At 39.4% G+C, this 27758-nt stretch overlaps 2 protein-coding genes and 2 long non-coding RNA genes across 9 annotated transcripts in view; 2 read left to right on the top strand and 2 right to left on the bottom strand.

Moving 5' to 3' along the window:
• The window catches only part of plagl2 (pleiomorphic adenoma gene-like 2), a 37884-nt gene extending 25582 nt beyond the window's left edge, over nt 1–12302 (bottom strand). The window contains exon 1 of one of the 2 annotated variants that reach the window (XM_018679240.2): nt 12049–12302. The gene's annotated coding sequence lies outside the window, so the exon portion shown is untranslated. Of the gene's footprint in view, nt 1–11649; nt 12026–12048 lie in introns of those variants that run through there. The other variant, XM_018679248.2, reaches the window with a different exon arrangement.
• An 857-nt stretch (nt 12303–13159) lies between these two features.
• LOC108885099 (uncharacterized) lies at nt 13160–17176 on the top strand. Its single transcript, XR_007813363.1, has 3 exons — nt 13160–14152; nt 15284–15368; nt 15597–17176. It is a non-coding gene; the product is annotated as an uncharacterized LOC108885099 (long non-coding RNA).
• Nucleotides 14363–22718, bottom strand: LOC108885104 (uncharacterized). Of its 5 annotated transcripts, XR_001961200.1 has the most exons (5): nt 22524–22718; nt 19453–19538; nt 19014–19063; nt 17717–17786; nt 14363–16983 (listed from the first exon to the last, which is right to left on the bottom strand). It is a non-coding gene; the product is annotated as an uncharacterized LOC108885104 (long non-coding RNA). The 5 variants fall into 5 exon arrangements; XR_007813364.1 differs by lacking the exon at nt 19014–19063 and having other exon boundaries at nt 19453–19625; XR_001961199.1 differs by lacking the exon at nt 19014–19063.
• pofut1 (protein O-fucosyltransferase 1) lies at nt 22120–27623 on the top strand. Its single transcript, XM_018679283.2, has 7 exons — nt 22120–22288; nt 22725–22846; nt 23502–23684; nt 24089–24201; nt 24423–24615; nt 25883–26125; nt 26454–27623. Exons 1-7 carry the CDS (start codon nt 22150–22152, stop codon nt 26646–26648), a joined length of 1188 nt encoding a protein of 395 aa, XP_018534799.1. The 5' UTR covers nt 22120–22149; the 3' UTR covers nt 26649–27623.
• The last annotated feature ends 135 nt before the right edge of the window (nt 27624–27758 follow it).

Genomic DNA, 27758 nt, shown 5'->3' with positions numbered 1-27758 from the left:
CTTGCTGTCCTGGGAGCAGTGGAAGGGCTAACAGAGCACTTTGACTTAATAGATACATATAGACACACACACACACACACACACGTGTGCGCATGCACAGATAGCTGCTACTGGAAGTCACTCGCTTGCAAAATGAGACCATCTAACCAAACCAGCAGAGTGAAGAGGAGGCCGATGATGTGACCGGATTGGCCAGGCCACACTGGGGCGGGGGAGATGGGAGAGGGGAGGGAGGAGGAGGGATGAACAGGGAAGGGAGGGGAGGAGATGGGGGTGAGTAGCAGGGAGCGAGGCAGTATCACGTGACCGAGTCCAGCAGAGAGTGTTATAATAGGCCCCCTCTCGGAGTAGAGAGGCAGAGGCTGGATGTGAACCAAAATCCCTCTACCACACACAGGCTGGCCATTGTTGACTATTCACTGGACTCCATCTCGGGGCACTTTATCATTCAATTAGGACAGCTTTCACACCGCACACCACAGAAAAGAGGCCTTCAATCAAACTGAAAACTTCACACTGGCCCTGGAGGGGACGCAGAAAGGGGACTCGCAGTTGTCACCCCACTTTCATTTTTCCAACTTGTTGTTGTTGTTCACCGAGACTTTGAGGAGAAAGCGAGAGAGGAGAGAGAAAAAGGGGGAGAGAATAGATGGAGAGATGTGAGGAAAGATGAGGAGAGAGGAGGAAGTCCCTCTAAGTACCATTACATGTTTGGTAGCATGTGTGTGTTTATGAAACTGGTGGAATGCATTTGAGTGGGTGAGGGGTTAAATTTGGTAAGTGGTTGTTGGAGGGGAGGGAGAAAGACAGAGGGTAAGAAAAAAGAGAGTGAGGAGAAGGGGGAAAATTCAAAGCTCCGAGAAGAGAGTGGCACAGAGGAGTATACTTGAAGGAAATAATGAGAGAGAGAAGTATGCTTGAGAAAAGAGGGGAGAAGGGGAAATGTGCTGTGAGGGGGAGAAGAGGGGCAGCTCAGCAACTGATCAAAACACAGCAGTAAGAGCGAGAGCCAGGAGAGGAGAGGAGTATGCAGGTTGATAAACAAGTTAGGGGAGGAAGACAAGTAGAGAAGCTAACAGGTGAAGAGGGACAAAAATGACAAGTGTGAGCATCCTGGTGGCAATTAGCTCAGTGATAACTGATTTTATTGGAATATGAAATATTTAGTATCTATTTATGATGTTAATATATTCATTTATTTCATTATTATATATTGTTCTTATTATAGTAATGATCACTCAACTAAAAAAAGTGGCCACGAGGTGATATTTTTTATGTCTGACGAGTCTAAAAAAGAAATCTAGTAAGTGAACCTTGAGTTAAGTTTTTTTTTTCTCTCTTTGTCAAACTATAACTTCAGAGGTCAAAAATTAATCTCAGATTCAACTTGCCTTTTGTTTGGTTTGGTTTGGCTTTTATTTTGACAGTTGTCAGCGTGTGATGTGCAAAGGTCCCCTGTCATAACAGAACGGTGCATGTTGTAGTAATGTATTATAGGCCATAACCATATAGCCATTAGGCTCAGAGAGCTGCAGTAATAACTCACTTTGACATACATTTACTAATATATGACCTGGCTCATGGTGCACATGTATGAATACACACAGCCCTAATTTAGCATTAAGACCTGATGTCATGATTGTTAATAGTGACTGTGAGTGATGGTGATGGTGTTAGTTATAATAAGCAGGTATCTGATTGCTGACTGCAGGATCTTATGCCAAAGTCACAATCTCTTAAAGGTCTCACGGTCCCCTTAACAAAACAATAATTTTACCTAAGTACTGCGCTAACATACAGTTCACATACATTTCCATTTTCTCTACTTTTTCTTTCTGCTCCACTAGTCTTCAGAGGAAACACTGTACTACGGATGCACCGATACCAATACCAGCATCAAGTATCTGTCCAATACCCTGTTCCTGTACTTGTACTCGTATTCATAAAAGTGTTCCCGTACCACAGCACCCGATACCGCTTTACGGCAGCGTGACGTACAGTTGGGTGGTCAGGTGCTAATTGAGAGCAAGGAGGAGCAATGTCGGCGGTGTGGAGGTATTTCAAAGTGGATGATGGTGACAAAAGTAAAGCGGACAGCAAATTATGCTCTGCAAAGCTGTCAAGAGGAGGGACGAGAGCGAGTACTTTCAACACAAGCAATCTGATAAAACATCTAAAAAACCAACATGACGCTGAGTTCAAAGAGGGTTAGGGTCAGTCAGCAATTTCTTACAGCCAGAGAATGAAACAATATCTGATGAAAATAAATGTAAGTACTTGTACTTGTAATTGGATTGAAAAAATGCGGTATCGGTTTATCCCTACGCTGTACTGTTTACATTTATTTGAGAGCTATAGTCACTGGTTATGTTAAATTGCAAAATATGCAAAATTATTTTACAAACAAAACATGTGATCATATAATATAAATATATTATATATTTATATATAATATAATCCATTATTAGTTAAAGTTCTAAGTTAAGTTAAACTACCAAATAAGTCATTAAAATTCACTCCAACTTAACCAATAACAGTACATGCCATTTAGAACAAATTATATATATATATATATATATTCTGTAGTAATGCTAGTTTTTCATTTCCACTACATCCATTATAGACAGTCTATTGGTTAGAACTACACAGAGTAGCTGGACTGTAAAAAGAAACCAACCATGCATACAGCAATGGTAGGCATGAATATTTAACAGTTCCTGAGTATTTGCATGTAGAGTGCTTGTACGAGGCATCAGTGTCAATACTCTTCTCAACATGTAAACTTGAAGACACACAGACTTTTCAGGTAACTGGTAATGCTACTCGCCCTCCTGTTTTTCTCTATTCTCACATTACTTAGACTATATTTTTCTCAAAAACAAATCTCAGGTGGCAGCCAGTCGCTCAATCAATACATCTATCAGCTAATTTATTTTGATTCACGCTCGAATACTGAGAGAAAGTAGTAATTTTTACTTCCCTCCCCAGCTGCATTTCAGTCAGTGAACACTTGAGCTGTAGAGAATTTTCTTTTGTCTACCAAGGGAGTCAGAGGTTTTGCTTGGCATTATTTAGTGAGTAGGGGATTGTTGAGTAGGGCGGGGTGGTGGAGGCGTTATTAAAAATCACTTCAGAGGAAGGAAGAGGGGATGTGTCATCAGACACTGTGGCTACATTCTGCTTTCTCTCCGCTTTTTCTCCTGCTCCCTTCTTACTTTCTCCTGAGAATGAATCAGGAGCAGCGCAATCATCTGTCACTACTACTGTAGCTGTATGTGTGTGTGTGAGTCAGGAGTTAACTCTCTCTCTCCACATGGATCGGGTTTCGGCCATTCGCTGACTCACAAATCAGCATCTCTAGACTGTGCTGGACAGACCGGATCCATATTCCAGATATTACTGTGCTGGTAACACACATAACTCTGTGCTGAGTCACGTGTTGAATCTCAACAACACTCTAACATGCATCAGTCCTTTCTCTGCATGTACATACTAGACTGTCTAGTAGTGGTGCATTCCTCAGCTACAGCGCATGATACCAGTGCACCACAATACTTCCACTTTGGCTCAAATCGCAGCTTAGCATGTGAACAGATAATAATAGGAATACATTTTTATTTTTCAGACTGGGGATGGATTTAGTTCTTTTTCAGCCAAGATTTTTTGTCAGATCTCTTCAAAACAGGAAATCATAACACTCCTGCTGACAGACAAAAAATCCAAAAATGAACTAAATCTGAATGCGCTTTTATATTTACGGGAAGGGACTAAAAGGACTTGGATTAAAGCAACAGGTAAACTCAATGATGGCTGAAGTTTTGCCCTATTTCACAAATGGATTTCTGTCCGTGTCCACCGTTGGGTATGAGTAAACTTCCAGTCCAGAGGTGTCACCTGCTAAGCTCCAAATGCCACTAAGATTCATTTATAGTAGAAAAATGTTCAGGTCATCTCCCACAGCTTCATTTACTGCTGTTCTCTCTAAGCAATTATTTAGTGTATAAAATGTCAAAAATCATTTCACTAATTTCATAGCGTGTTCTGTTTTCAAATGAGTAGTCTAAACTTTGTTTTTTCAAAACTGAAACCATAAGAGCTGAAATGATTAATCGATTAATCAGTCGTCAAAAAATTAAACTGCAACAATTTTGATAATCAATCAATTTGTTACTATCCAAGGAACACGACAATTATTCAGAAGCTGCTTGTCCCTCTCTCTCTTCATAATAACAATGCCCTGAACAGCAATTTGAATATGTCACCTCTGCTCTGGGAAACTTCTAAAGCTCATTTTTTTCTAACATTTTACAGGACCAACGATTAAAACATTAATCAAGAAAATAATCAGCAGATTAATTGAGCTTGTAGCTTTAGTCGCTCTGACCGTGAGCCAACTGAATCAGTCAGTTTCTGTATGACACTGGCTGACTGACCTGATGAGCTGCTTATTGAAAAGTGGTGTCAATATATCTGCTCAAATATTTCTAAAGAACAAAAAGCCTGCCTTAAAATGCTTTCTTATGACAGGAAGGCTGTTGTAGTTTATGTTGAATTACAAGTATTTTCATCACATCAGGGAGTAAATATTCAATTAAATCTATTACTGCAAGAAAACCTGGATTCAGCAGCTTGCAACCCAGATCAATAAATAAACTTAGAAAAACAGAAAAAAACTGTCAAAGACTATGAGCTTAAAAACTATATGTGGAATTAGTAATAAATATTTAATAAATCAAATAAATATAAAGGCTTTGTGACTAATTAAGCATTTAAGTAATTTTTCAAGCAAAAATGCCAAATATTTTGCTAGTTCCAACTTAACCAGTTTTCCTGTAGCTGACAGACTGCATACTTTGGGATTTGGACAAATAAACAATCTGAACGTCACTGTAGGCTCTGGAAACTCGCGAGGGGACTTCTTCTGTATTTTCTGACATTTTAGACCAAACTATTATTCACTTATTTAAATTCATTAAAGAAAACCATCAACATAAAAAAATGCTAAAAAAAAATTTTTCTTTCTGAACAAAAAAAGAAAACGCAACCATCTGTTAAGCAATTGTTTCAGAAAGTCAGACTCAATGATATTCTAATAAAAAATCTCTGCAGCATTGTAACAGAAACACACGCAGCGGTAAGAGGACCCTTTAAACGCTACATCTGCAATAACCATGAGGACGTCAGTATATCGTTCAAGGTATGTGTTTTTTCTAGGTATTCAATCCAGCATGATGACAGGCCAGCAGAGCATTAGGTCATGTTTCATGTGGTGGGTCTGCAGACACCTGACCGCTGGTGCAGTGCCACTCCACTTGCTCTTAAATGGCTCACACAAATTAAGCATGCAAAAAAGCTCTGATCGTCACTTAATGCAGATGTTCCATTTCAGAATGTCTTCATTTTTCCTGAACTCAGAATGAATGATTCATGTGGACAGGAGAAGATCAGTATGACAGTACCACACACATATCCCAATACAGTAAATGAAAGGGTTTACAGCTAGACATGCAGTCATAAAGGGCTGAGTGATGATATTTTGTTTTACTGTGGACTTTGACAAACTCACTTTTCATTCAACGTCTGTGAAGACTCACAGTCATTTGGGTCATGGTTATCTAAAAAGAGTTGATTCGAGGGCAAATGGACTTGTAGGTACTTGAAGATGTTTCACCTCTGATTTAAGAGACTTCTTCAGTTTTATTCACAACTGATTGTGGAAATAGTAATGGACAAGACGATCTCATCGCAATACAGTGAGTAGTGATTCAGGAGTTTTTGATCTAATCACGCAATCTTCATCAACAGATGGAGTTTGCTCACTTGTCATAGAATTGAATAATTAACTACTGACCATAGCAAACTAACCCTGTGCTATCACCCAAACCAAGGAGCATTTCCTATTTCACATGGATCAGCTGATAAGAATGCCGACTTTTTGCCTTCAATATGTTGCTTTGGCTTTAGTCTTTTAGCACAATACCAATTATGTAGCCATCAAGTGAATATTTAAGACTGGTTCTCATGTAAAACAAGTCAGCAGCAGAACATTTTCAACCAGCTGGTGGAGCTATGTTAGCTTAATTAGCTTATCATAGTGAACTGCAAGAGACAGCTTGACAGTTGTAGCAACTGTGGGCTAATAAACGGGGGTCAGGGCTTTGAGTCAGTTGAGACTGCTGTTTCCAGGGTCAGGGATGAACTTTCAGTCCTAACTTTTAAACTAACATGGACCAGAAGTCTTGGATCAAGGGAAATGATCAAAAAGCTCCAAAACAGCCCCTGAATGGACCTTGCAGCAAGACTGTTTTTGTTAGCTCCTTATGTATGTTACAGTGAATCAGCAAGCTGAGGTGCACACAGCATGTTTGCAATACATGTAGCGAAATCTCCAAATTGATCTTTGACATGGCCAAACTGTTTTCTCACTTCACCAAAGTCAACCTGAAAAATTAAAAATGCTATAAAATATCACAAAATCTGCTAATCTTGTTAGCTCTTTCACTGCAAATCACTTCTGTTTCCTACTTGTGTTTATTTCCAGCAGTCCTTCTTTGACTTAATCTACTGTGGCTCACCTTTGAAACCAACAGACTTTCCTCCATTCCCAAGTCAGTCAGTGCCTAAGGTTAAGCACAAGACTATCAGTGTCTGAGAGACGACCCCCTAAACCAACGCTGTGTTTACTGCAGAGAGAGAAAAGCCTATTAATAAATCTGTTGCAGACAGCCTGGCGGAAGTGGCCTGGGGGCTGTAAACTTAGTCTGGGAGAGAAGGATGGATGAAGGGCAAAACAGAGAGGGATGGATGGACAGCATGGTAGAGAGAAAGGGGGATGAAGAAAAGGAAAAGAGAGGATGGAAAGAAGTAAAGATACATGGAAATGGAGAAAGGAGGGGAGGGAAAAGAGGGAGAGGAAAGAGGGTGTGTGTCTGTGTGTGTGTGTGTGTATGTTGTGTGGTGTAAACCATGGGTGCTGGTTGATGGATGGATCTAGGTTCTGAAAAGCCACAGCTGCCACGCTCTTCCTAGAAAAAGATCCACAAGGAAAAGTGGCAGTATGTGGTTCAAGCATCTAGCATCCTCTTACTATTTCTGACCAGCATACTGCAGGACCCGTCAGAATGTGCGCTGATCCAAAAAGCCTCTGCCAGAGTGTGAGTAAATGAGAGCATGTGTGCCTGTATTATTAACATAGTGCCTATGCATAATAAAAATGAAAATGTGAAGGGTTTTTTTTATTTTAATTAGCCTTGTAAATATCTGCGTGTATGTGAGTGTGTGTATGCATGTGTATGCATGCTGCGCTGCCCTGCACATTCATATGTCTGTTTTCAATCAGTCTATTACACAGCCAAAGCATCATTCTTCTCTCTGTCATGGCTGCCAACTGAATGTAATAAATGTGTATAGTGCTGTATTTACTATAAAGAAGGCAGAGAGTGATGTTTTGTGCACCCTGTACATTTTATCTAAAAGAAAATCCTGTTAGTTTGATGTGAAAGAGTGATATGAAAATGTTTAACATCAGAAGTTTATTTTATGAATCAAACTTTCCTGTAAAAGATGGAGGCAAAAACAGTTTAGCACACACACATTTAACAGTGATAAAATCAGCAAACTGATTCAATGAAACAGTCAGTTATAAAGGCATTATCTCTCTAAACTTTAGTCACCATAAGCTACTTGTGATATCAGACTATAGCACCAAATCTCCCGCCAGCAGTGAGTCACTAGCACATAAAAGATAGTCAGCAAAGTCAGCAAATTGATTCAGTAATGTCATTTACACAGCGATATTTGTTTAATGTTTGCTAACTGTAGCTGATTAGCCATCATAAGGTAGTGATCACATCAGGCCAAATAAAACTGTAGCAGCAATACCCCTGAGTGTGTTGAACTGAGAAATGTGTTCAGCTTCAACCTTTAGTTATATTGGAATCATGTTTAATGCTGAACATAGTGTAACAGCAGCACAAGTCATAAATGTCAATCTAAAGTTTGCTAATGTTCACAAACATGAGCCAACGTAAGCCACTGGTCATTCCAGACCATGTAAGTCTGTAGCTGTGTGTAGTGAATTGAATTGTTTTTCAAAAGATACAATCTCGCTTTCACAGTCTGTGTTGACACAGTCCAACAAAGATTTTTGCTGCATAGTGTACAAAAGATTGAGAAAATTGCCACTACATCAATTAATCTATTTTTAGACCCCTAAGTTTTAAACAAGTAGCTTGAAAAAGCTGCAAGGATGAGAAATACCCACAAAAACTAAGGCACCCCCACCAGGGGAGAAAACACAGCTCGATATTCAATACCGGGGTTTCAGAACTGACACCAGAACAATACTTTTGAGTAGAGGAGTACTAACATTTTTCTTTAAATCACCTTTTTCACTCAATAAAAGAATCCAGATTGCTCAGATATTGAACAAGCAGCTGTAGAAGAACATTACCTACTTCTCTCAAACTCCATTCTCCGCTCTGCCTAACATGCAGTATATCTGGCATCTCCCTCTTCCTTTCTTGCCATCCCTCTCTCAAAGTGACCTGAATGACCAGCAGCCACTGTATGTGAAAACCTCACAGATCACAAACAAATAAATCTTTCCCTGCTTGTCCCATGACACTGGACACACATGCATGTAAACACTCCAGTGTACATGTGAGTACACAAAAAGTTCAAATACACAAACTACCGCCCTTGCATATGCACACACACAAATACACTACTTCTGCAGTGCCCCATATTCCACTCAGGTTCTCAGGCTCTCAGCTTGCCCGTTTTTTTCTCCCGCTGTCTTGAGAAAATAACAAATAGTACAATCTTCTCGCAGCCTTTTAGCACACAGCATCCATTCTAGCATGAACCCAGTGTCCCTTGTTCCCTCACCCATCTCCTCTGCACCCCCACCCACCCCTCTCCATCCCTGCCTCTAGAAGGTGAAGAAGTACAAAGAAAGGGATCAGAGCTTTTCCGATTCTTCCCTGGTTATTAACTACCATTTGTCCCCTCAGAGGGCTGTCCCTCCCATTAACCCAACTGATGCTCTTTTCTCATGGAAATCAGCCTGCTGTTGCTGCCGCCGCCGCTGTCTCTGCTGCCACTACCACCGCTGCCGCTGCCCGCAGAGGTGCAAGGAATTGTGGGGGATTTAGAGAGAAGAAGACCTCCCTCCAGCTCGAAAACAGCTCTCTCTCTCTCTCTCTCTCTCTCTCTCTCTCTCCCTCTCTCACACACACACACACACACACACACATACACACAAACACACGAGCTTGCACCACCATGAGTTCAGGCACACACACACACACACACACACACACCTACCGTCTCAAAAACGGGCATGTGTGCGAGCTCTCACAGGCAAACACATTCACTCAATCACAAAGGCAAACATGAAACGTGCTGCCTCCAACCACAGGGGCATGGAAGTAATGTAAGGCAATGCATGGAAGTTAATGAGAAGAAGCTGGCTCAAGGATCCCAGCACAAAATATTTTGGAGAGCAGAGCAGCTAAGAATGCTTGGGCACCAGAATAACACGAATCATCAGGAGTTTATGACTGTGAAAAAAATATTTAAAGTAGGAGTAACTCTTTGTGATTTTTATTCTGCTCATAATCACTAACAGATAAAGAAAAAATAGTAAAAAAAAAACAACAAAAAAAAAAAACAAAACTGCAAGCTAATTCCAGGACAGTTTGGTGCTCGCTTGTCAAATTTTTCAAAGGTTATTTAAAGCTATTTTCACCACACAGAGAAACACAGGGGTATGAATTTACTATCTGACCATTCATAAATTCACCATTGATCTATTATAGTTTGATAAAACTATTTATGCCAATTACAGAAGCTATGTACATCTGTCACTGCATCTAAAAACAGGTGCACTAGACCTCAGTTTACGTTCTTAATGTCTGAGAAATCTCTAGAGGAAATGAAATCTACTCATCATTATCGGGGTTGTTGTAGCGAGACGATGGCAAAAATCAACACATGGATCTCAACTTGCACTTCGACTGGCAGCAGCAAAGGCATTGTCTCGTGACAAACTCACTTCCATTTCCTTATTATGTAGCTGGAGGCCTTGATGGAACATGCCTGTCCCAGAAATGCTACAGCAGAGAATGTGTGGTGGTCGTCTACAGGGGTGAAGTGGAGGGAAGAACCCGCAGAAACTCACACTCCACCAGCTTTATTGATATGTAACTCTTACAATGATTTTGTGAAGCTACTGAGGAACTTTTGAGGTTTTAGTGTGATATAAAATCAATAGTGTTGTAGCCATATAACAACTGAGGTCATAATTTACCTCTTTTTCAAATTTTTATTTACCACTCTGTCACTGATTGCCTCTTTTTTCCACACAAATCATCGGGGTAATTACAGCAGATCATTATCTCTTTATAGGGCATGCAGCTATGTCATTCAAACCAGGCAGAGAACTTGACTTTACTAATGTTGGATGTCCTGTTACAGAGGGGTATCTGTGCCATGGGAGAGCTAGCAGACCATTACAGGTGAAATCTAAAGCTCAAACGGTTGATTTGAGAATTCATCAGCAGCTGCTGTATTTTGAAAACCAATTAACTGTTTAAGTCAAATAATAAACAACCCTAGCTTTTCAGTTCTGAGGACTTACTGTTTTCTTTGCTGTATGATAGTAAATCAATAATCAAAGTGAGTTAACTTTGAAAGTGAAACTGGTATTTTTCACTTTTTTGACATTGTATAGACTAAACCATGAATCAAGAAAATAACTGGTAGGTTTATGGATAATGAAAATAAGTGTTAGTTGCAGCCTTAGTGAGTTATTGTCTGTTTAACAGCAGAGAGGTACATACATGTGTAACCCCTGCACAACCACAGGATGTTGACTTATAGCTTACAGCTTATAGCTGATGTAATAAAAACATGTAAATATCACAAGGTGCAGTGTGAGAGCAGCCTCCGTGTTCAACAGGAAAACAAACTGCAGTGATCTTGCAATAAGTTATATAATGTGACTGCAGTAACATTAACACCTAAAGATCACATGAATATTCCAGTGAAGGAACAGAAAAGCAGCACAATGCAGCAGTCTCACCGTGAACTCATTATTAGTTTCTACTGGAGCAGGATTTGTCGGGTTATTGTTTGCTGCAGAAAATATGTTAATTTTTCTTACTTGAACAATCTCCACAGTCCTGATTGATAACAAATGTGTGAGGAGTAGAAGCACACAGCCAAGGCAGCTATCAATAACAAGTGCATAAACTGAACCCCCACATTCTGACCCCAACCCCCCTTTGGTGGGGTCTTGGTTGTTATTTACCCGCTTCCAAGGAAAAGCACACACTCTCTCTCTCATGCAGACACACAACATCCGATCAGTAACAAACATAGTGAAGAGGCCAAATACACACACAGTCAGCTACAACGGCTTCTAAGTTTTAGATGGACGACTGATTATCAGTCACAAAACTCCTCATTTAAACACTGAACCCGTTTGATGCACACACACACAAAACAGCTTCAACTCTACAGCAACTTTTATCAGTTTTCTCTTCTCACAAACTAACACACACCATGGGACGTTCCCTCTATCTCCCTCTCCTCTGCAACGGAGTGCCACACTTGATAAATGTTCGGAAATTGCTTAAAACTCACCGGATCGCCGAAAACTTGCAAAGAACACCAGACGTCAACAGCGAGGGGCCGCTGGACGAAGTGCGCCGTGTTGAAAAACTTCACTGATTCGCATTTGCAACATATTTATCGACCAAAGAAGCTCCGAGAAGCAGAGAAGGCGATCGCGTAATTAAAAATTAAATACCCAGCTCCTTCTACGCTGCCACAAAAATTAGCAAAATTACGCAAAGTCAGATTGCGCGATAGTAACAACACATTCATAACAATTCAAGTGTCGCGCACATCGATGTGTCAGTCAGCACGAGCTCAGAGTTAATATAAAGCTCGTAAAGTTGTTTAAAAGACACACATGCACACACCAGGACGTGCAGCCACATTATGAGGTCTTGCAGAGAAAAAAACGAGCAGTTAACCCACCTAAAAGTTTCCAGCACCGCATTAGTCAATTTCACATGGAGCCCCGGTAACCTTCCATCCCGGACCGGACCAGAAACCCACCGTGGGAGAGCCCACGCCGCCGCTCTCCGCTCTTTTCTCCCTCGATCTGCTCTTTTATTATTTTTTCCGATTTTTTTTCAATAATTTTTCTATATTCGGGGCCTGAGAGTGTGTCTGGCTCTCCTCAGGCTGCAGCCGAGTTATGGGGCGGTAAGCATTGTGGGAGAGTGACGTCAGGCCACTTTCACAAACTTTTTTTTTTTTTTTTTTTTAAGCAGGGACAGCTTACTGGTTTTCCAGCAGCCTGCAGCCAGTCCACCCAGTCCCTAACAACAGATTCAGTTAGTACACCTGCACTCCTGCTCATATATCATTTTATGAAAAAAAAAAAAAAAAAACATTTTAAAATGATCCTAATAAAAATCATGATTAATATTATAATAATTATTATATATTCATGTTTGAATGGATTTCATATATTTGCTTGTATAGCCAAAGTTTAATAGCCTACAGCGCTATATACGGTTTGAATATATTTTAATGTTTAGAATTACTTTTTAGGCTAAATGTTAGAAAAAGAAATATTTAAAAATCGCGGTACATTATGTTGATGAAAGGAAGCAACTTCACTTGTCTTGTTTGATTAGCTTTGTGTTGTCATCCTGTGAAAGCCAACAGGAATGAGCGAAAATGGAGCTCACATCACTTTTCATCCTCTCGTTATTAAATGTAAGGTTTGTTTATTTGTTTTACAGCTTTTAACAGCACATTTTCAATGAAACTGCACGTTTCAGTGTGAGTACAAAAGAAAAGTTACACTCACAACATGAATCCGTGTATTTTAACGTATGACCGCGATTTCTACTCAGCTTTACAGACTTTTTACAAACGGAAAAGTGTGTGAAAAAAACTCACATCAACAAACAAAATCTATTAACAGTATAATTGAATACTGAGATTTTCCTACATTTATTTTGGCTAAGTTAACTTTTTTTTCCTTCTGTACTTATAATGTTTTTAATGTCCTATGAACTATGATTAATGTGCACAAGAAAAAAGTTAGTAAACAAAAAAAAAACAGTCGTTAATTCATTATGTTAAAAAACGTGTTTTAATCACACAACATAAAACATGTTCTTGAATCATGATTTCTGCACATTCATGTTGTTTATTTATTTGTGTTAAAGCGTCAACAAGTGACAACACAGAGGAAGAAAACGAGTAGGATTTTCATCAGCAGGAATATGGATGGTCGCCCCGGGTCCCCACGTGTTAAAGGATGGTGGTGGTCCCGTTTCTCCCACCTTGTGTTTTCTTTTTTTTTCTCGGGGGGGTGAAAGAATTACTTCCAGGGCACATCAACTCGTTTCCTCATCACCCTAACCCCCCAGCACCTCTTCCCAGCCCCTCCACAGGCTTCCAACAGCCCCACCAAGCCCGCAGGGTGAATGTGTTTGTGCAGAGAGAGTGAGTATGGGGGGTGGGGGAGCAAGAGTCTTCAATAATGCTGCCTTCAAGTGCAGCCCGCCTGCTCATATTTCAGATTTATAGGAAAAATACGTTTGCCTTTGTATTTACTGTTGGAGATAATAGTTTATTTACCTCTAACTAAATATGCAGATTTTTTGTATGCCTGTTGATTTATTTAGCAAATGATTGACATGAAATATACAATGTGAGTCTATACTTTGAGTGCAAGTGCTTGATTTTTTAAATTAAATTATTAAATAAACATTGTTAAAATGTACTCTTTTAGCTGATGTATGACCACTGAATAAATGAAACTACAGCACCACAGAGAACTCCAGTTATATTTAATCACATTTTGTTTGGTAATCAATCGTGCAACCATAGTTGTCACATTTCCGACCGAACATGAAAGCATCAAAAGCCTTTTGGCGTGTTCAATACAGAAGGAGCGGGGTAGAAAATGCCTGTTGTTCAGAGGGAAATGCCTCCTAAGCCACCATAGGCTTACCTGTTGCTGCAGTGTGGTGAAGCAGTGAGTGAACATGGTGTAGTGAGGCTTTTCCTGTCAGAGAAGCTGTGAGGACAGTCATCATGCTGGACCTAAACTCCGCAGGTATTATTTTAATCGTCCCAGCGGTCGGACTTTTATTTTTCTGTGCGGGGCTGCTGTCCTGTTCAAATACAAACATAACTGCAAGAAAAACGGGATTCAAAACAAATTTGAGTTGTGGAGCTCTGGAGGGATAAAATCACAATAGGTTCATGTTAAGATAAGGATGTCGTTAAACCTTCGATTAGGCTTTAAAAAACCAAGTAAATGGTCTTGAAGCAAACATTTATTTGTAACAGCAGCCCGAGTGAAACATGATAATAACTTAATGTAAAAGGAAAAAAAAAACAGACTACTTAAGAATGTATGTATGTATGTATAATGTACATATATTCATTCATTCATTCATTCATTATAAACAATACAAAACAATTAAAGAACTACAAAGAATGAGATATTTAAATTGAGGAAGTTGAGATTAAGTAATGAGCTGAAGTTAAAATATTAAAATGATCTCAGGGTGAGTAATACAGTACATCATCATACATTTCCACAATATACATCCAATGAGACTTTTATGTGGAGGTTTGAAAGACATGGATATTTGACCATATTGATGCAATTATTTCTTTGCAATTTGTTACAGAAATTGGGTTAATCCTTTAAACACATACCACACATAATTATTTGTAAATGTTCTCCTTTTTTAATCCAATAATTTATGAAAACTAAACATAAAGTCAAAACTACCAAAAAGACACAGTCATTAAACAGAAAACTTTTTAAAAGTGTTTAAAATCTTATAAAACCAAAGACAACTGGTTATTTAGCCCATAGTAAATAAAGAAATTGAGAGAATGTCAAATGTTATCTGATTCACATTAGTTACATTTTTTCACAGTAAACTGGACATGTGTTACAGGAGGCAGCATTATACAGCAGTTGCACATGACATATATATATGTATGATATTTTTCATCAGTCTAAAAATAAAATTACTGTGAGTATATAACAAAAGGTTTTGTCTGTGTGGTATCGTATTATTACAGTGTCATTGATTCGTTGAGTTACATGAATGTCATTCAAATGATCCATGGTTATCAGGGTTGTTTTAATGCTCTGTTCAGGGGGAATTGTCTCTCTTTAGACCAACTGCAGTCTGATGCAGTTGTTGTGTTCCATTTTCTCCTGCAGCTTCTCATGTGAGGATGCTGCAAAACAAACTGACACTGGACAAGAATAGATGATAGAGAGAAACACAAGGTTGAAGATGGATGAGGTGAAGTAGTTTCCCAGCATAAAGAGGGAGTCTTCTTTCATTATGCCACTGTTTGTTTATTTGGATTGCAGTGTGGTTGGTGCGACCACAGTCAGGTTGATTGCAGTTGCATGGTGGTCTGTTATTTAGAGTTGTGGAGTGATTTTTAACTGTCTGATGAGACGCCACATCATCCCGTGGCGCTGACTTCCTCTGATTCCTCTCTGTCTGTCTCTCTCATCTCTCCAGACCATCTATGGAACCTTTCACATGCAGAAACCGACATGACAGCAGGGGCAGCCTCCAGAACAGCCACTCCCCTGCATGTCTCTGGCTACCACACACCTAATCAGTCCTGATTAGATGCACTGTAAGGGACAAGGAAGCCAGCCTTTCAGAAGTTATGATGACAGGACGGAAGAAAGCAATGGGCTCCTTTAAATAAAGCCTTCATCAGGCATTGAGCAGAAACATCTGTGTCTGTTGATGCCTGCTGGGTATAACAGTAGTCAGATCACCAACTATTCCTCTGGTGTCATCCCAAATTACCTCTCCTTCCTTTAACACCCTTTACCTCACAGCTCCTCTTTTAACACCATAGCTTCATAATCACACACTCTCAAGCCTCCAAATAAATACACACACATGCACTTATCAAGTTCTGGCAAGCATTCTCAGCCCCATCTACCCAAACCTAAGCGATCCAAAATCAGCATCAGCGAATACAATGGCAATTAGTAAGGGGGACAATTTGTTCACATCTGGAGTGTATTTCCTTGCCACCAGAATAACCAGCAATCCTTTCTTTCAGGGCCTGGCGTGGTGGGAAATGACTATGTGTGTGTTTTTATGTGTTTTGTTTAAAACAGATGGGCGGTTTACATTAGTGGAGATGGGCGATAAACAGCTTTGAAAGGATTGGGGTGGGGTGGGGGGGGGGGGAGACACAAAGAGAGAGACACCACCATCCCTTCCAGTTTTTACAGACATTGGACTGAGGCACGTTGTGGACATACATTATTTTCTCACTCAGTTTTGTTTGGGCCAGCATTTCCTTAATTATAGCTGTGTAAAAATAGGTTGTTACCCTATATAGTGTGTTTTAATGAGCCATGGGTCTCAGGGTGAGGCTAAATTTATTCTGTTTTTACCCAAAAGGCTTAAGAATTTCTGCTTTCACCAGGGTTTAAAATATAAATTAATATTTGGCTGTAATTCTACCGTAAATGCCCAGTGCCACAGCACGGCCAACAGCCAAGCATATTTACTTTAGCACATACCCCAAATGTCTATGTGATTACTGTGCAAAGCACAAATGTTGCGCCACATGCTAATACCTGTTCAGATGATGTCAAACACAGTGGTGTTGCACTGAGAGATAACCAGTGATCACATCCTGTGTATATCATCCAACCACTGAGCATCTGGTGTGTGATAATTTCAGGGTTCACACAGGCACAGCAAAGGTGGGGAAGTCTATCTCAGCTGGGACCGACTCCTCTGTGATGAGCTGGGGTATCAGGTCACAGTCAGCCCACACCAGCGGTCTGCAGCAGGTTGATAAGGTGGATGGGTGGAACACATCTATGTCATGAAGGCACGCTGCTGCCAAAGGGAGATCCAAGCTGAGAGGAAACTAAAAATAATGACAAGAGTTTTAAGGGTTAGGTCAAGTTTTCTTAACAACTCTTAATCTAAATAAATCTTCAAAACCTGACATTAGATAGATTTCCTGACTTTCATATTCACTCTTAGTTTTAATCTACATCACTAAGGTAAGCTACAGCCAAAGGAGGACCCTGACTGGACAAATAAAGAAAGACATTTTTTCAACAGAGTTTTGTTTGTTTTCTCACACTTCTAAGTAAATCTTTACAAGCAAAATGAGTACGTTACCTGTTTGTCACTTTTATGTTAGAATCAGTTTCTGACTACTGTCAAACAAGGGGTCTTAGCTGACAGGTAAAGTAAAACTAAAAATATGTATTCTGTCAACAGAGATTTGTTAGTATTGAGCAGTTTTCTAGTTTTCCTGAGACTAAATATATGGGAACCTTTAGAGTTTTGTTATTTTCAATCAGGGTTTATCCATGTTACTACAGCCCAGCCCTGGCATGGAATGATCTGAGCAGAGAGAAAAACTAAAAATAAAAGTCAGAGTTTTGCTTTGGCCTGTTTTTGCAACACCATGGAGATGGTGAAATAAATCCTCACAGCTGAGTTTTGTTACCTACGTATTACTCTTATTTTAAAATGATTTGTTATTCACATCTCTAAGATGCATTGCTGCTAAGAGGGGGATGCTGAGAGAAAAACAAAAAAATAAATTTGCATAATTAACTTTTTTTTCAGTTTAAAGTTTTTGTTACCTGTATGTCAGTTTTTATCCATATCATGAAAGCATGCCACAGAAAAGAGGGATCCTGCCTGAGAGGAAAACTAGAAATAAAAATAGACATTTAGTTTTAGTTATTTTCCCAACACATCTAAATGTGTATACATTTTTTGGGCTGAAAAGAATTTGCCTTAAGTTTCATGTAAAATTCAGATTTTAACCAGTAACTAACACGACTCTGTCTAAGTTAGAGCTGAAAAGAACATAAAAATAAAAACAGGCATTTTGTAAAAAAAAGAGTTTTGTCAAGTTTTCTTAACACCTAACTCAAACTGAAACCTCACAGTGAAATTAATTGTGTTACTTCTTTAAAAATATTTTAATAGTAGATTTAGTTTTTATCTGCGTCACTAAAACATACTGCTGTCATAGAGTGATCCCAACTGGGAAAAACTAAAATTCAAAACAGGGATTTCGTTAAAAGCCTTGTTACTTTTGGATTTTTGTCTTAGCACAATTAAATCTAAATAAATCTTTTGAGCCAAAATTTGTTTTTTAACTTTTGTATTAGTTTCATTTATTCATGTACTGAGCCACAATTCCACCAAATGGGTGGACCTGAGAGAAACATAAAAATAAAGGGAATTTTGTCACTAGTGCTTTGAGAGATTTGTCTAAATTTTTAACATCTCTAAATCCACATGATTAGATTAATTCATCTTCATCTAAGTCATTAGAGATACTTCTGTCATAGGGAACCCTAGCTGAGTGGAAAACAGACAAACTGAAACTAAAAGCAGGAATTTGTTTTCTTAACAGAGTTTTACTAGGTTTGGCTGGTTTTCTGAAGCCAAAGTAAGTTTTGTTGCTTTTTTATTACCTTTATCTTAGATTCAGTTTATATCCATACACTGCTGTCAAACAAGAGATCCACAGCTGAGAGGAAAATTAAAAGTAAAAACGACCATTTCGGTCAAAAGAGTTTTCTTAGTTTTGCATTGTTTTCTCAACTCCTCTAAAACTTAATTTTAATCTTTAGAGATCAAATTACTTACTTTTTTGGTAGTTTGTATTATAGATTTGTTTTTAATTATTTTGAGGAAAACTTTCTCTCCTGCTCCTTATTTTGTTTTAAAGACCTATTTGGTAGAAAAATTGTAGATTGGGAGGATTGAACATTTTCTCAGCTGTAAATGTATCTGGTCTTTGCATGCTGAAACTGGGAAATTACACCACACATGCTAGTCACAGCCTTCAGTTGAACTGAAAGCCAGGTTGTCAGTAACAACACAGAAAGGTCAACAGGAGGCGGATTGTTTGAGGTTGACTACCTTATTTCCCTCTTCTGAAAGGCCACAGGCAGAGAGCTAGGCCTGTTATTCTGCATCAGCAGTGAGTAAGAACAAGGCAGAGGATAAGAGAGAGGGAGAAGAGAGGCAATGTGGGTGACATACATGCATCTTTAGATGTTGTGATGAAAAGCAAACCTTCTTACTCTGCAGCTTCTCAAAGTAAAGAGTGAGGAACTTATTGTTTTAAAAAAGGGAAATGAAATTGTTAGAACACAGGACAGTGAGTCAGAGACACAAAACAACAAAATGTACAACCTCATTTTACGTAACAACTGTACCATTAGTTGATTAATTTATAACTACAATCATTACCATTACCACTACTTTATAAATAGCTAAGAAAATGGAAAGATATTTAGTAAAGTAAGGTATACATTTTTGTTTCACTTGGTGATTGTGATGAATGTCATTTGTTCACCTGAAGGAAGTCTCTCTGTCTCTGCCTCTATCTCGTACTCCGGCTGTGAGTTGTGGTTCTTTGCATTGTTATCATTGCTGTCATCTCTAACAATGAAAAACAGTGTGTGTTCAAGGGATGGGGGAGGAGCAGACACAGAGAACGACACAGGAAAAAAAGGAAAGAACAGCCAGCTGTCGAGCATCAGAGAAAAGAAAAATGAGAGTGATTGAACACAAAGAGAGAATACGTTACACTAGGTTGGCTGAACTGGAGGATGTGGAGGGATTAAGTATCTTTCAAAGCAAAGGCCCGAAAAAGTAGAAAACTTCCCCAACTCTTCATTGTGAAGAACTCGCATAGAACAGACATGGATTTTGGTGTAAATACAGAAAAAAATTAAAGCCTTTATCAAGAATCAGAAATACTTTTTTGTGTGTTTTGGCCACATGTGCTCTTTGTTAGATCATAATAATCTATTATTACAATTGAATTGCATACATACAATTATCCCTGGTAATAATGAGCAACAAATTGTACCCAGATCATATCATATATGCAGCTCAACTGTGTCACTGAGCCTCTCAACAGTAGATAATGAACTCTTTAATGTGACATATTTAAGCAATTATCAGTTGATTCAGTCAAACAAGGCAGGCTGGCAGAGAGTCCACACATTTAAATGAAAGTAACAAAGGTTTGAGACCGCACCCAGGCCACATGTTGCCATGCCTACCCAGCACACTGGGTTTGGGCATGTTGAGCACACATGTGAGCATCTCATGAAGAACCAATAATGACAGAGCTCTGGGAACGCTGCTCATTGTTTCATGTTGTCTTTATCATTGGACATAGCACTGATTGGCTCCATCTGATTTCCACCAGGAATCAGAGGCAAAGTAGGAAGGTCTAATTCTTTTTTTTTCCTTTGCAGTGTGAACTTTGTGTGACCGCTTTGAATGTCAGTCTGCAGGAATGATCAGATGAGAATAAGCAAAAGACATTTTTACTGAATCACTGATATAGTGTTTTACTTTCTGTAAAGCTGTGATTTTCTTCCAAACTTTAAATGTGCTGGTGCCCATCATTATTCATTTTTAAAGCGTGTGAGTTAGTTCAACAAGTGAATGTTGTTCCTGTAACATTAGATTCAACTATTCATTTCAACCAGTGTTTGGGTGGCACAGAAACATTTATCTAGGCTTTGAGCTGTCAAGTCCACTGAATGAGTATTAATGCATGTACAGTGCTTTGATTAAATGCTTTCAGATGTCTCAATTGTCGGGAACACTAATAACTGGAAAGGTAAAGTGTTGTTTTTCTTCTGTCTGGTTGCAAAAAATAAATACACTAAAACACTTTATGTCAGGGGAGAAAAAAACTGAAGTGTATTCTCACATCCTCATTTTGCAAGAGTTGTGTCAAGTTTTCAACGGTCTCAGTTTGGAATAAAACTTTTCATACTTTATCCACCCTGATGAAAAATCACAACATTACTCACATCATACTGTTATGATGTAATGATTAGTAATGTCTTTAGTGATCTGTTACAGATATTATATTTCTAGTTATCTACAGCAGAGCAACTGATGGCTTAAAGAGAATTTGTTATCATTTCCATCTAGAGATTTCTGTTTTTGTCTTTGCTGCTCCCACTGGTTTAAAGTGGGCAGGGCTCAGAAAGAAAAAAAGTCACAAAGTCACAAATTTCAGCTCACAAATCAGAATTTAGAAATATTTAAATCAAACTTTGATGAAAGGGTTTATTTGTTTTTTGCCTGCTTGTGTTAGTCTGGCCCCTGATTTGCTGCCAACTTCTCTGATCTGTCTATAGATTCAAACAGGTCTGGTGTTATACCCACTGATGGCTGTTTCAGTCCATTTGAAAAGCAACCATCCCATCAGGGCTTTGTAGGTGGGCTACAGCTACAGCTAGCTACCAGGCTATGTTGATGAAAAAAGGTGACATGTGTATGTTCATATGTGTGGATGAGACTGACACAGCTGTACAAGTTGTTGCAAGTCAACTTTCAGAAATAACTATTAAATCAATAATTAATCATATTTTTTTAAAAACAATTTCAGCAGTAAAAAGTAATCACTCACTTTCAGAAGGTCAGGGCAAGTAATCAGTCAATATGAATACAATGTCCAGCTGAATGAATAAAGTGATTCAAAGTTCAGTCTGATTATCTGGTATATACTTATGTTTTTGGACCACTATCAATTAAATCTGATTAAAGCAGATTAGCTGAGTTTCTGAGTGTTAAACTTAAGCTTAACTTACATTGCTTAATGCTTTAGAGAAACAGGCTACTTGAAAACAAGTTTTCATGAGATTTACAGTCAGTCAATTTTCTTCATAGTCTATAAAGATATAAAACAACTTGAGTCTGGACATGTCTTCAGTAAGTGACTCCCATGATTCTCCTTTACTTACATTAAGTTACTGTTTCTTTGTACTGAATGACAAATACTGGAAATAGGCCTACTACACTACTTTTTATCTCTCCGGGTTAAAGGATACAATTACAATTTTGAATGTTTTTACCAGGGATGCAGTGAAGCCTGCCACACACTTTTACAACATGCTTTTACTCCTCCGGTACAGTGGGTGGCTGTAGACACAGGTCTGACTCGCGTTTAAATCCCTCAATGAACCCAAAGAAGAAAAAGTATGCGAAGGCCAGTGCATGCTGGGACATTAAATGAACCACAATGGCGGTTAAGCAACAAGCACTTCAAGCTCTCTCACTGACATTTTTAGTTTCATCACTTTTTCTCCAAACTTGTCGGACTTTTGCTGAAGAACTGAAGTGGGATGAGAATGGCTACGTTTTGTACTGCCCGTGCATGGGTAATGAATTTCTTGTAGCAGATACTTAGATTTTCGCACTCTTTCAACAGAACAGAGCTAGCAAGTCCAAAACTTCACTCATTCACAAATTGAGAGTGGCGTTTTATAGCCACAAAGGTACAACGCCTAAATATAAACCCATACCAGTGTTTGAACTGTGCTAGGAGCCAGTCTTCAGTTCGACATACTGTGTAGGTCAATAAACATTCAACTGCGAGAACATTTGAACACTTACCGCCAGAGGAAACGAAACAGTAGCTAGTTAGCAGCTAACTTAGTTGAGCTTAGAACAAACTTGAGAAAGTGGAACAATACAGCTGTTACTCTGCCGTGTTAGCAAGTCATTCTCTCAAGCTCAACTTGTCGTTTTCTTGTCATGAGTAAAGTTGGAACAGTTTCAAATAAGAGTGCAAAAGTGACCGCTGCTGTTGTTCAGGTCGCTTTGGAAACCAGGCAGACCACTTCCTGGGATCTATGGCCTTTGCAAAGATGTTGAACCGAACCCTGGCAGTCCCTCCCTGGATAGTGTACCGTCACCACACTCCCCCTTACACTAATGTAAGTACAGTCAGTGAGAAATAAGGAACTGTCACTGAGTGCAGTCACACAAATGTGATTATTTATAATGTAGATGAACAGATATACATTTAATGATACCCTTTTCTTTGATTACACTAGCCAAGTCACATAAATAACAAAAACAAATTGGGCATGTAAATAACAAATACAATGAAATAAAATAAAAATACAGGATCAATTTAAGTAGATATTGTTGAATGCTGTACAGGTGCAGGGTTGTTTTTTGCCATTAAGCATAGTTAACCGTATATATTACCTAAACTGAATATTGTCATAATTTATGAATAATTTACACCATCTGTATATATAAATGGTTGTCTTTGGTCCATAAGTGCAAGAAAATCAGACTGCTAGAGCACCAGATCTGCAGCTGAAAATAGTCCTCAAGAAATACACTAGTTACTCCTGTTTGGTCAAAAAAAAAAAATCTACAGTTGCCAGCTACCTTTGGAAATTAGTATTAAAAAGTATTAAGAGATGGAGTAGCATATTGTCGGTTTTGGTCTTTTCATGAGATTTGTTGACACACAAAAAACAACTAAGAATATCACCAGCCTTATGCTTTAAACTTGAATTAGACAGTGCTGTTTTATTCCACCAACCCCCCTTTTTTAAATTACTTTATTACTTTCAGGTCCATGTTCCCTACAGGGAGTTCTTCCAGTTAGAAGCCTTGTCTGCCTACCACCGTGTGGTCAGTTTGGAGGACTTCATGGAGAAGCTGGCTCCCAAATACTGGCCTTCAGGACAGAGGAATGCCTACTGCTTTGAGACTGCTGCACAGCGGAGTGCAGACAAGAAATCCTGCCCTATGAAGGTCCAGTGGAACAGATCATGTGGTTGATGAGTGTTAGCTAGTGATTATCTGTTGATATTGGTGGCTGCTTTCATAGTCTACTGATGTACCTTTTCTCTTTCCTGAAAGATTTGAAATAGTAAGGTGAAAGTAAAGAAGCATAGATTTAGCTTTATTTGAAAGCTGATGCTATAAAGGCTTAAGATCTACCTTGTCATCAACAACATCCAAGAATTTCCCTCACGGAATCAATAAAGTACATTTATCTTATCTTAACAAATGATGGTGGTTGTTAGTGAAAAAGGTGAGGGTGAAATGCTGCCATCTGGTGGCCAAAAGACTATTATTATGAACCATGTAATTATGAGGCTAGTGTTACTGTACCGTTGTCCTAACACTGACAGATGGGTCTGATTCATTTTCAGGATGGGAACCCATTTGGTCCATTCTGGGAGTATGTCGGTGTGGAATTTGACAAATCTGTCTTGTTTGGTGGTATTTCTTTTAGTGCCTACCACCAACCTCAGTGGATGAAAAAGTGAGTACAGTGCCCCACTGGACTGTAGACATGTTTAGGATTATCATGGATGACATAAGACATAAAAAAATCTCACATCTTTATAAGCAACAGTGCTTGATCGACTGACTGGTGAGGTTTCTGTTCTCCATTGATTATTTATCAAAAAAAAAAAAAAAAACGTGGCCTCCTCTGACGCTGTGAACAGGCAGATTGTCTTCATGCTTCCCCTGTTGGAACAGGTTCCCTCCCTCTGAGCACCCTGTCCTGGCACTGCCTGGGGCCCCTGCACAGTTCCCTGTGATTGAGGAGCATGTGGGTCTACAACGCTATGTGGTGTGGTCAGACAAGATGGTGAAGGAGGGAGAGGAGCACATTGCTGCCTTGCTGACCAGGCCATATGTTGGCGTTCACCTGAGGATTGGCATCGACTGGGTGAGATGAGCTTCTTGATGTATGAGCTGGGGTTTGGGTTGGGCATGTTGTGGCAGAATAGATACCGTCTGACGCCAGCACTTGTGTTACACATCATGCCTCTGATTCTGCCGTATAAGCATGTTACATAAAATCATGCACTGGGGCAGCATTATGCTAACTTTGTTTGGTTCAGTGTAAACAAGCAGAGAGCAGAGATGGTGTAATGTGGAGGGTGTTTTTAATGCCAGTATACCATGATCTCTGTGTAATCGGGGCTCATGTTTCATTTTCTCAATCACTCAGGCTCACATACAGACAATTATATATCTGTTCACACCTAGATATCAGGGCGGCGTGGTGGTGGTGTGGTTAGCGCCATCGCCTTACAGCAAGAGGGTTACGGGTGTGAGCCCTGGTTAGCCCTGGTCTTTTCTGTGTGAAGTTTGCATGTTCTCCCTGTGCCTGCATGGGTTTTCCTCCCACCGTCCAAAGACATGCAGGTTAGGTTAATTGGTGACTCCAGCGACCCTTAACGGATAAGCGGTCTAGATAATAGATGGACAAGTAACATCATGTTTTAATTTACGTAAGGAAATGTTGATGTCTGTGGCTAAAAATGTGTTACCTCGTCAGTGACACTTGGCTCCAAGCCCATTGATTCTTACTGCAGTGTACGTTTTTCATTACACTTCACAAAAGTGTAGTCTGATTTTTATGAAAGACTCAGTCATTTTCTAAAACAGCTGACCACTGTAGTTTTCCATCAAACATTACTCAAACAGGAGGAAATGGTGCATTTGTTGGGGACTACATTCAGCAGCAGATTAATACACATTTGGTGCTCTGATGAGTATTTGGGGCAGCAGAACAGTGTAGTGTATATGTGGCTGAATCAAAAATAAACTTGAGTGTGTGTGTTCATGGTAATAAAGGAACGTGTCACTCAGTGTAACATTGTGACTCACTGATGTGTTTAATAGTTTTTGGACAACAGTGGATCTCTGTGCCACAGAGGAATAAGCTATATCAGGCTTTGGATACACACACAGTACTTGTTCGTAGGGAACATTCATTGTTATTTTTAGTCTTTGTATGGGATTTGTTGATGATGTAAAGAATAAATGTCAACTGATTTTTCCTTTGAGTTACAATCTAGAGCCATGGTAGATTTTGGGTGACATATGTAACTTTACGATCTGCAGGAATGTACAGTGCAGTTCTTGGTTGGTTCTCACCCCCTTCATCAACTGGTCAGATCTAAGTCTTTTCTTTTCATCCACTGCAGCAAAATGCATGTAAAATGCTGAAGAGTGGCGACACAGGGCCTCACTTCATGGCCTCTCCACAGTGTGTCGGCTACAACCGCCAGACAGCCCTGCCTCTCACCATGACCATGTGCCTTCCTGACCTGGCGGAGATTCGCAGGGCCGTCAAGCTGTGGGTGAAGAAGGCCTCTGCCCGCTCTGTCTACATCGCCACTGACTCAGAATCCCACAGCAGAGATATTGAAAAGCTCTTCAAGGGCAAGGTGGGTGTATAAAGCCTCTGTGATGTGTTCACAAGTGTGTCATAAGCAACTCCACCTGTAAATTTGACTCTTTTGTTTCTACAGTAACAGACTTCAAGTAACTAGTTAGATATTACAAAGAAGGTTTTTTTTCACAGTTGGCAAATTAGCAGAATACTGTACGTGTAATTTTTCTGATATGGAAATTTTACAGTCAACATTTTTTTTTTTGTTTGATTTTTTACATCATCTTTAGCATTGTTGAGAAATGAGAAATACTCTCACTTGCTTACTGTTACAATATTGTATTCCTTACATGCTTGTTAATTTGTGTATCCGGCCTCAACAGGTGAAAGTGGTGAGTCTCCAGCCAGACTCGGCCCAGTTGGACCTATACATCTTAGGCCGTGCTGACCACTTCATCGGCAACTGTGTCTCGTCCTTTTCTGCCTTTGTGAAGAGGGAGCGGGATGTGCATGGCCTTCCATCCTCCTTTTTTGGCATGGACAAGCCTGGGAAATTAAATCATAAAGAAGAACTCTGAGAACAAGTGTCACATGGTCACCCTCTGGACCTCTAATGCTGGATGACTGTCGTGTGGAGGCGAGAGAGCATGTGGAAAGCACAGAATATTTATGTATTACATGATGGTTCTCAATGAGTGAAGACAGAACCTGAGGCAGAGATAGGTTTAATTTTATTTTGGGTTTTAATCTACGAGAACTGAGGAAGGGCTTATAAGATGGAATGTAACAGGTTGGTAGTATTAATGTTTGTGAAATGTTATGACATGCTGCTGCTACCAAGAAACACTTATTTTTTTTGTCTTTTCCCTGCTTGAAAATCCAGTATCTGTATGTTCCCTCTCAAGATTTGGTTTATACCTGCTTTTGTTCACTATAGTAAAGCAAGTTTTTCTCTCCATCAGGGAAACACACAGTTTCCCTTACATTTCCTTCAGCTACAATTGTGTTCTGTAGCTGCAAACATGTTTTGCAATCCAGACATATTAACAGGACCTCTGATGACCTCAGTGAACTCTGGAAAAGACTGACTGCAGTGTCAGCACTCATGTTCTCAGTCTCTCTTTTGCCCTCTTCCTCTTCTCTTTCTCTCCTTACCTTTCCATCCCTCCATCTCTTTGCAGCTTGCTCCTTCCTTTCCTCTCTGCCCTCCATTCCAAGGAGAGCACAGTAACTGATCCTCCTGTACATACTAATTATAGGGAGGGAAATGGAGACAGTCTTTCCACCTCTCAATTTACCAGGACCAAAAACTGATGAAATGTGTGGAGCCCTGGTCTGACTGGTATGTGAACAGTGTTGTTATTCAGTGAATGTGAACAAATGTTTTAGTGAGACAAGTTGATTTGCACTGGTTGAATTGGTTAAATGTGAGTGGTAATGTGGTGCAAGCTAACTGTGTTCCTCAGTGTGAAAGCAGTGGTTTTGAAGTCAGATGTTTTCTATAATGTTTTTCACCAATAAAGATATGCACACTAGTTTTCAAAGAACTAACAGTCTTTAGTCCGTTTCCCTCCTTCACTGAAAGATTAGCTGAGCACAGTTGAATCAGCTGATATACTGAGCTATGTTGGGAAAGCTTGTTGAGACTTGGTTGCCAGATATGTCCCAGTACTTTGAATTAGTATCTT

The sequence above is a fragment of the Lates calcarifer genome, linkage group LG6 (assembly GCF_001640805.2).
Source record: "Lates calcarifer isolate ASB-BC8 linkage group LG6, TLL_Latcal_v3, whole genome shotgun sequence".
Classification (NCBI taxonomy): domain Eukaryota; kingdom Metazoa; phylum Chordata; class Actinopteri; family Centropomidae; genus Lates; species Lates calcarifer.
The sequence above is the reverse complement of the archived record's forward strand: the minus strand, read 5'-3'. Positions and strand labels throughout refer to the sequence as shown.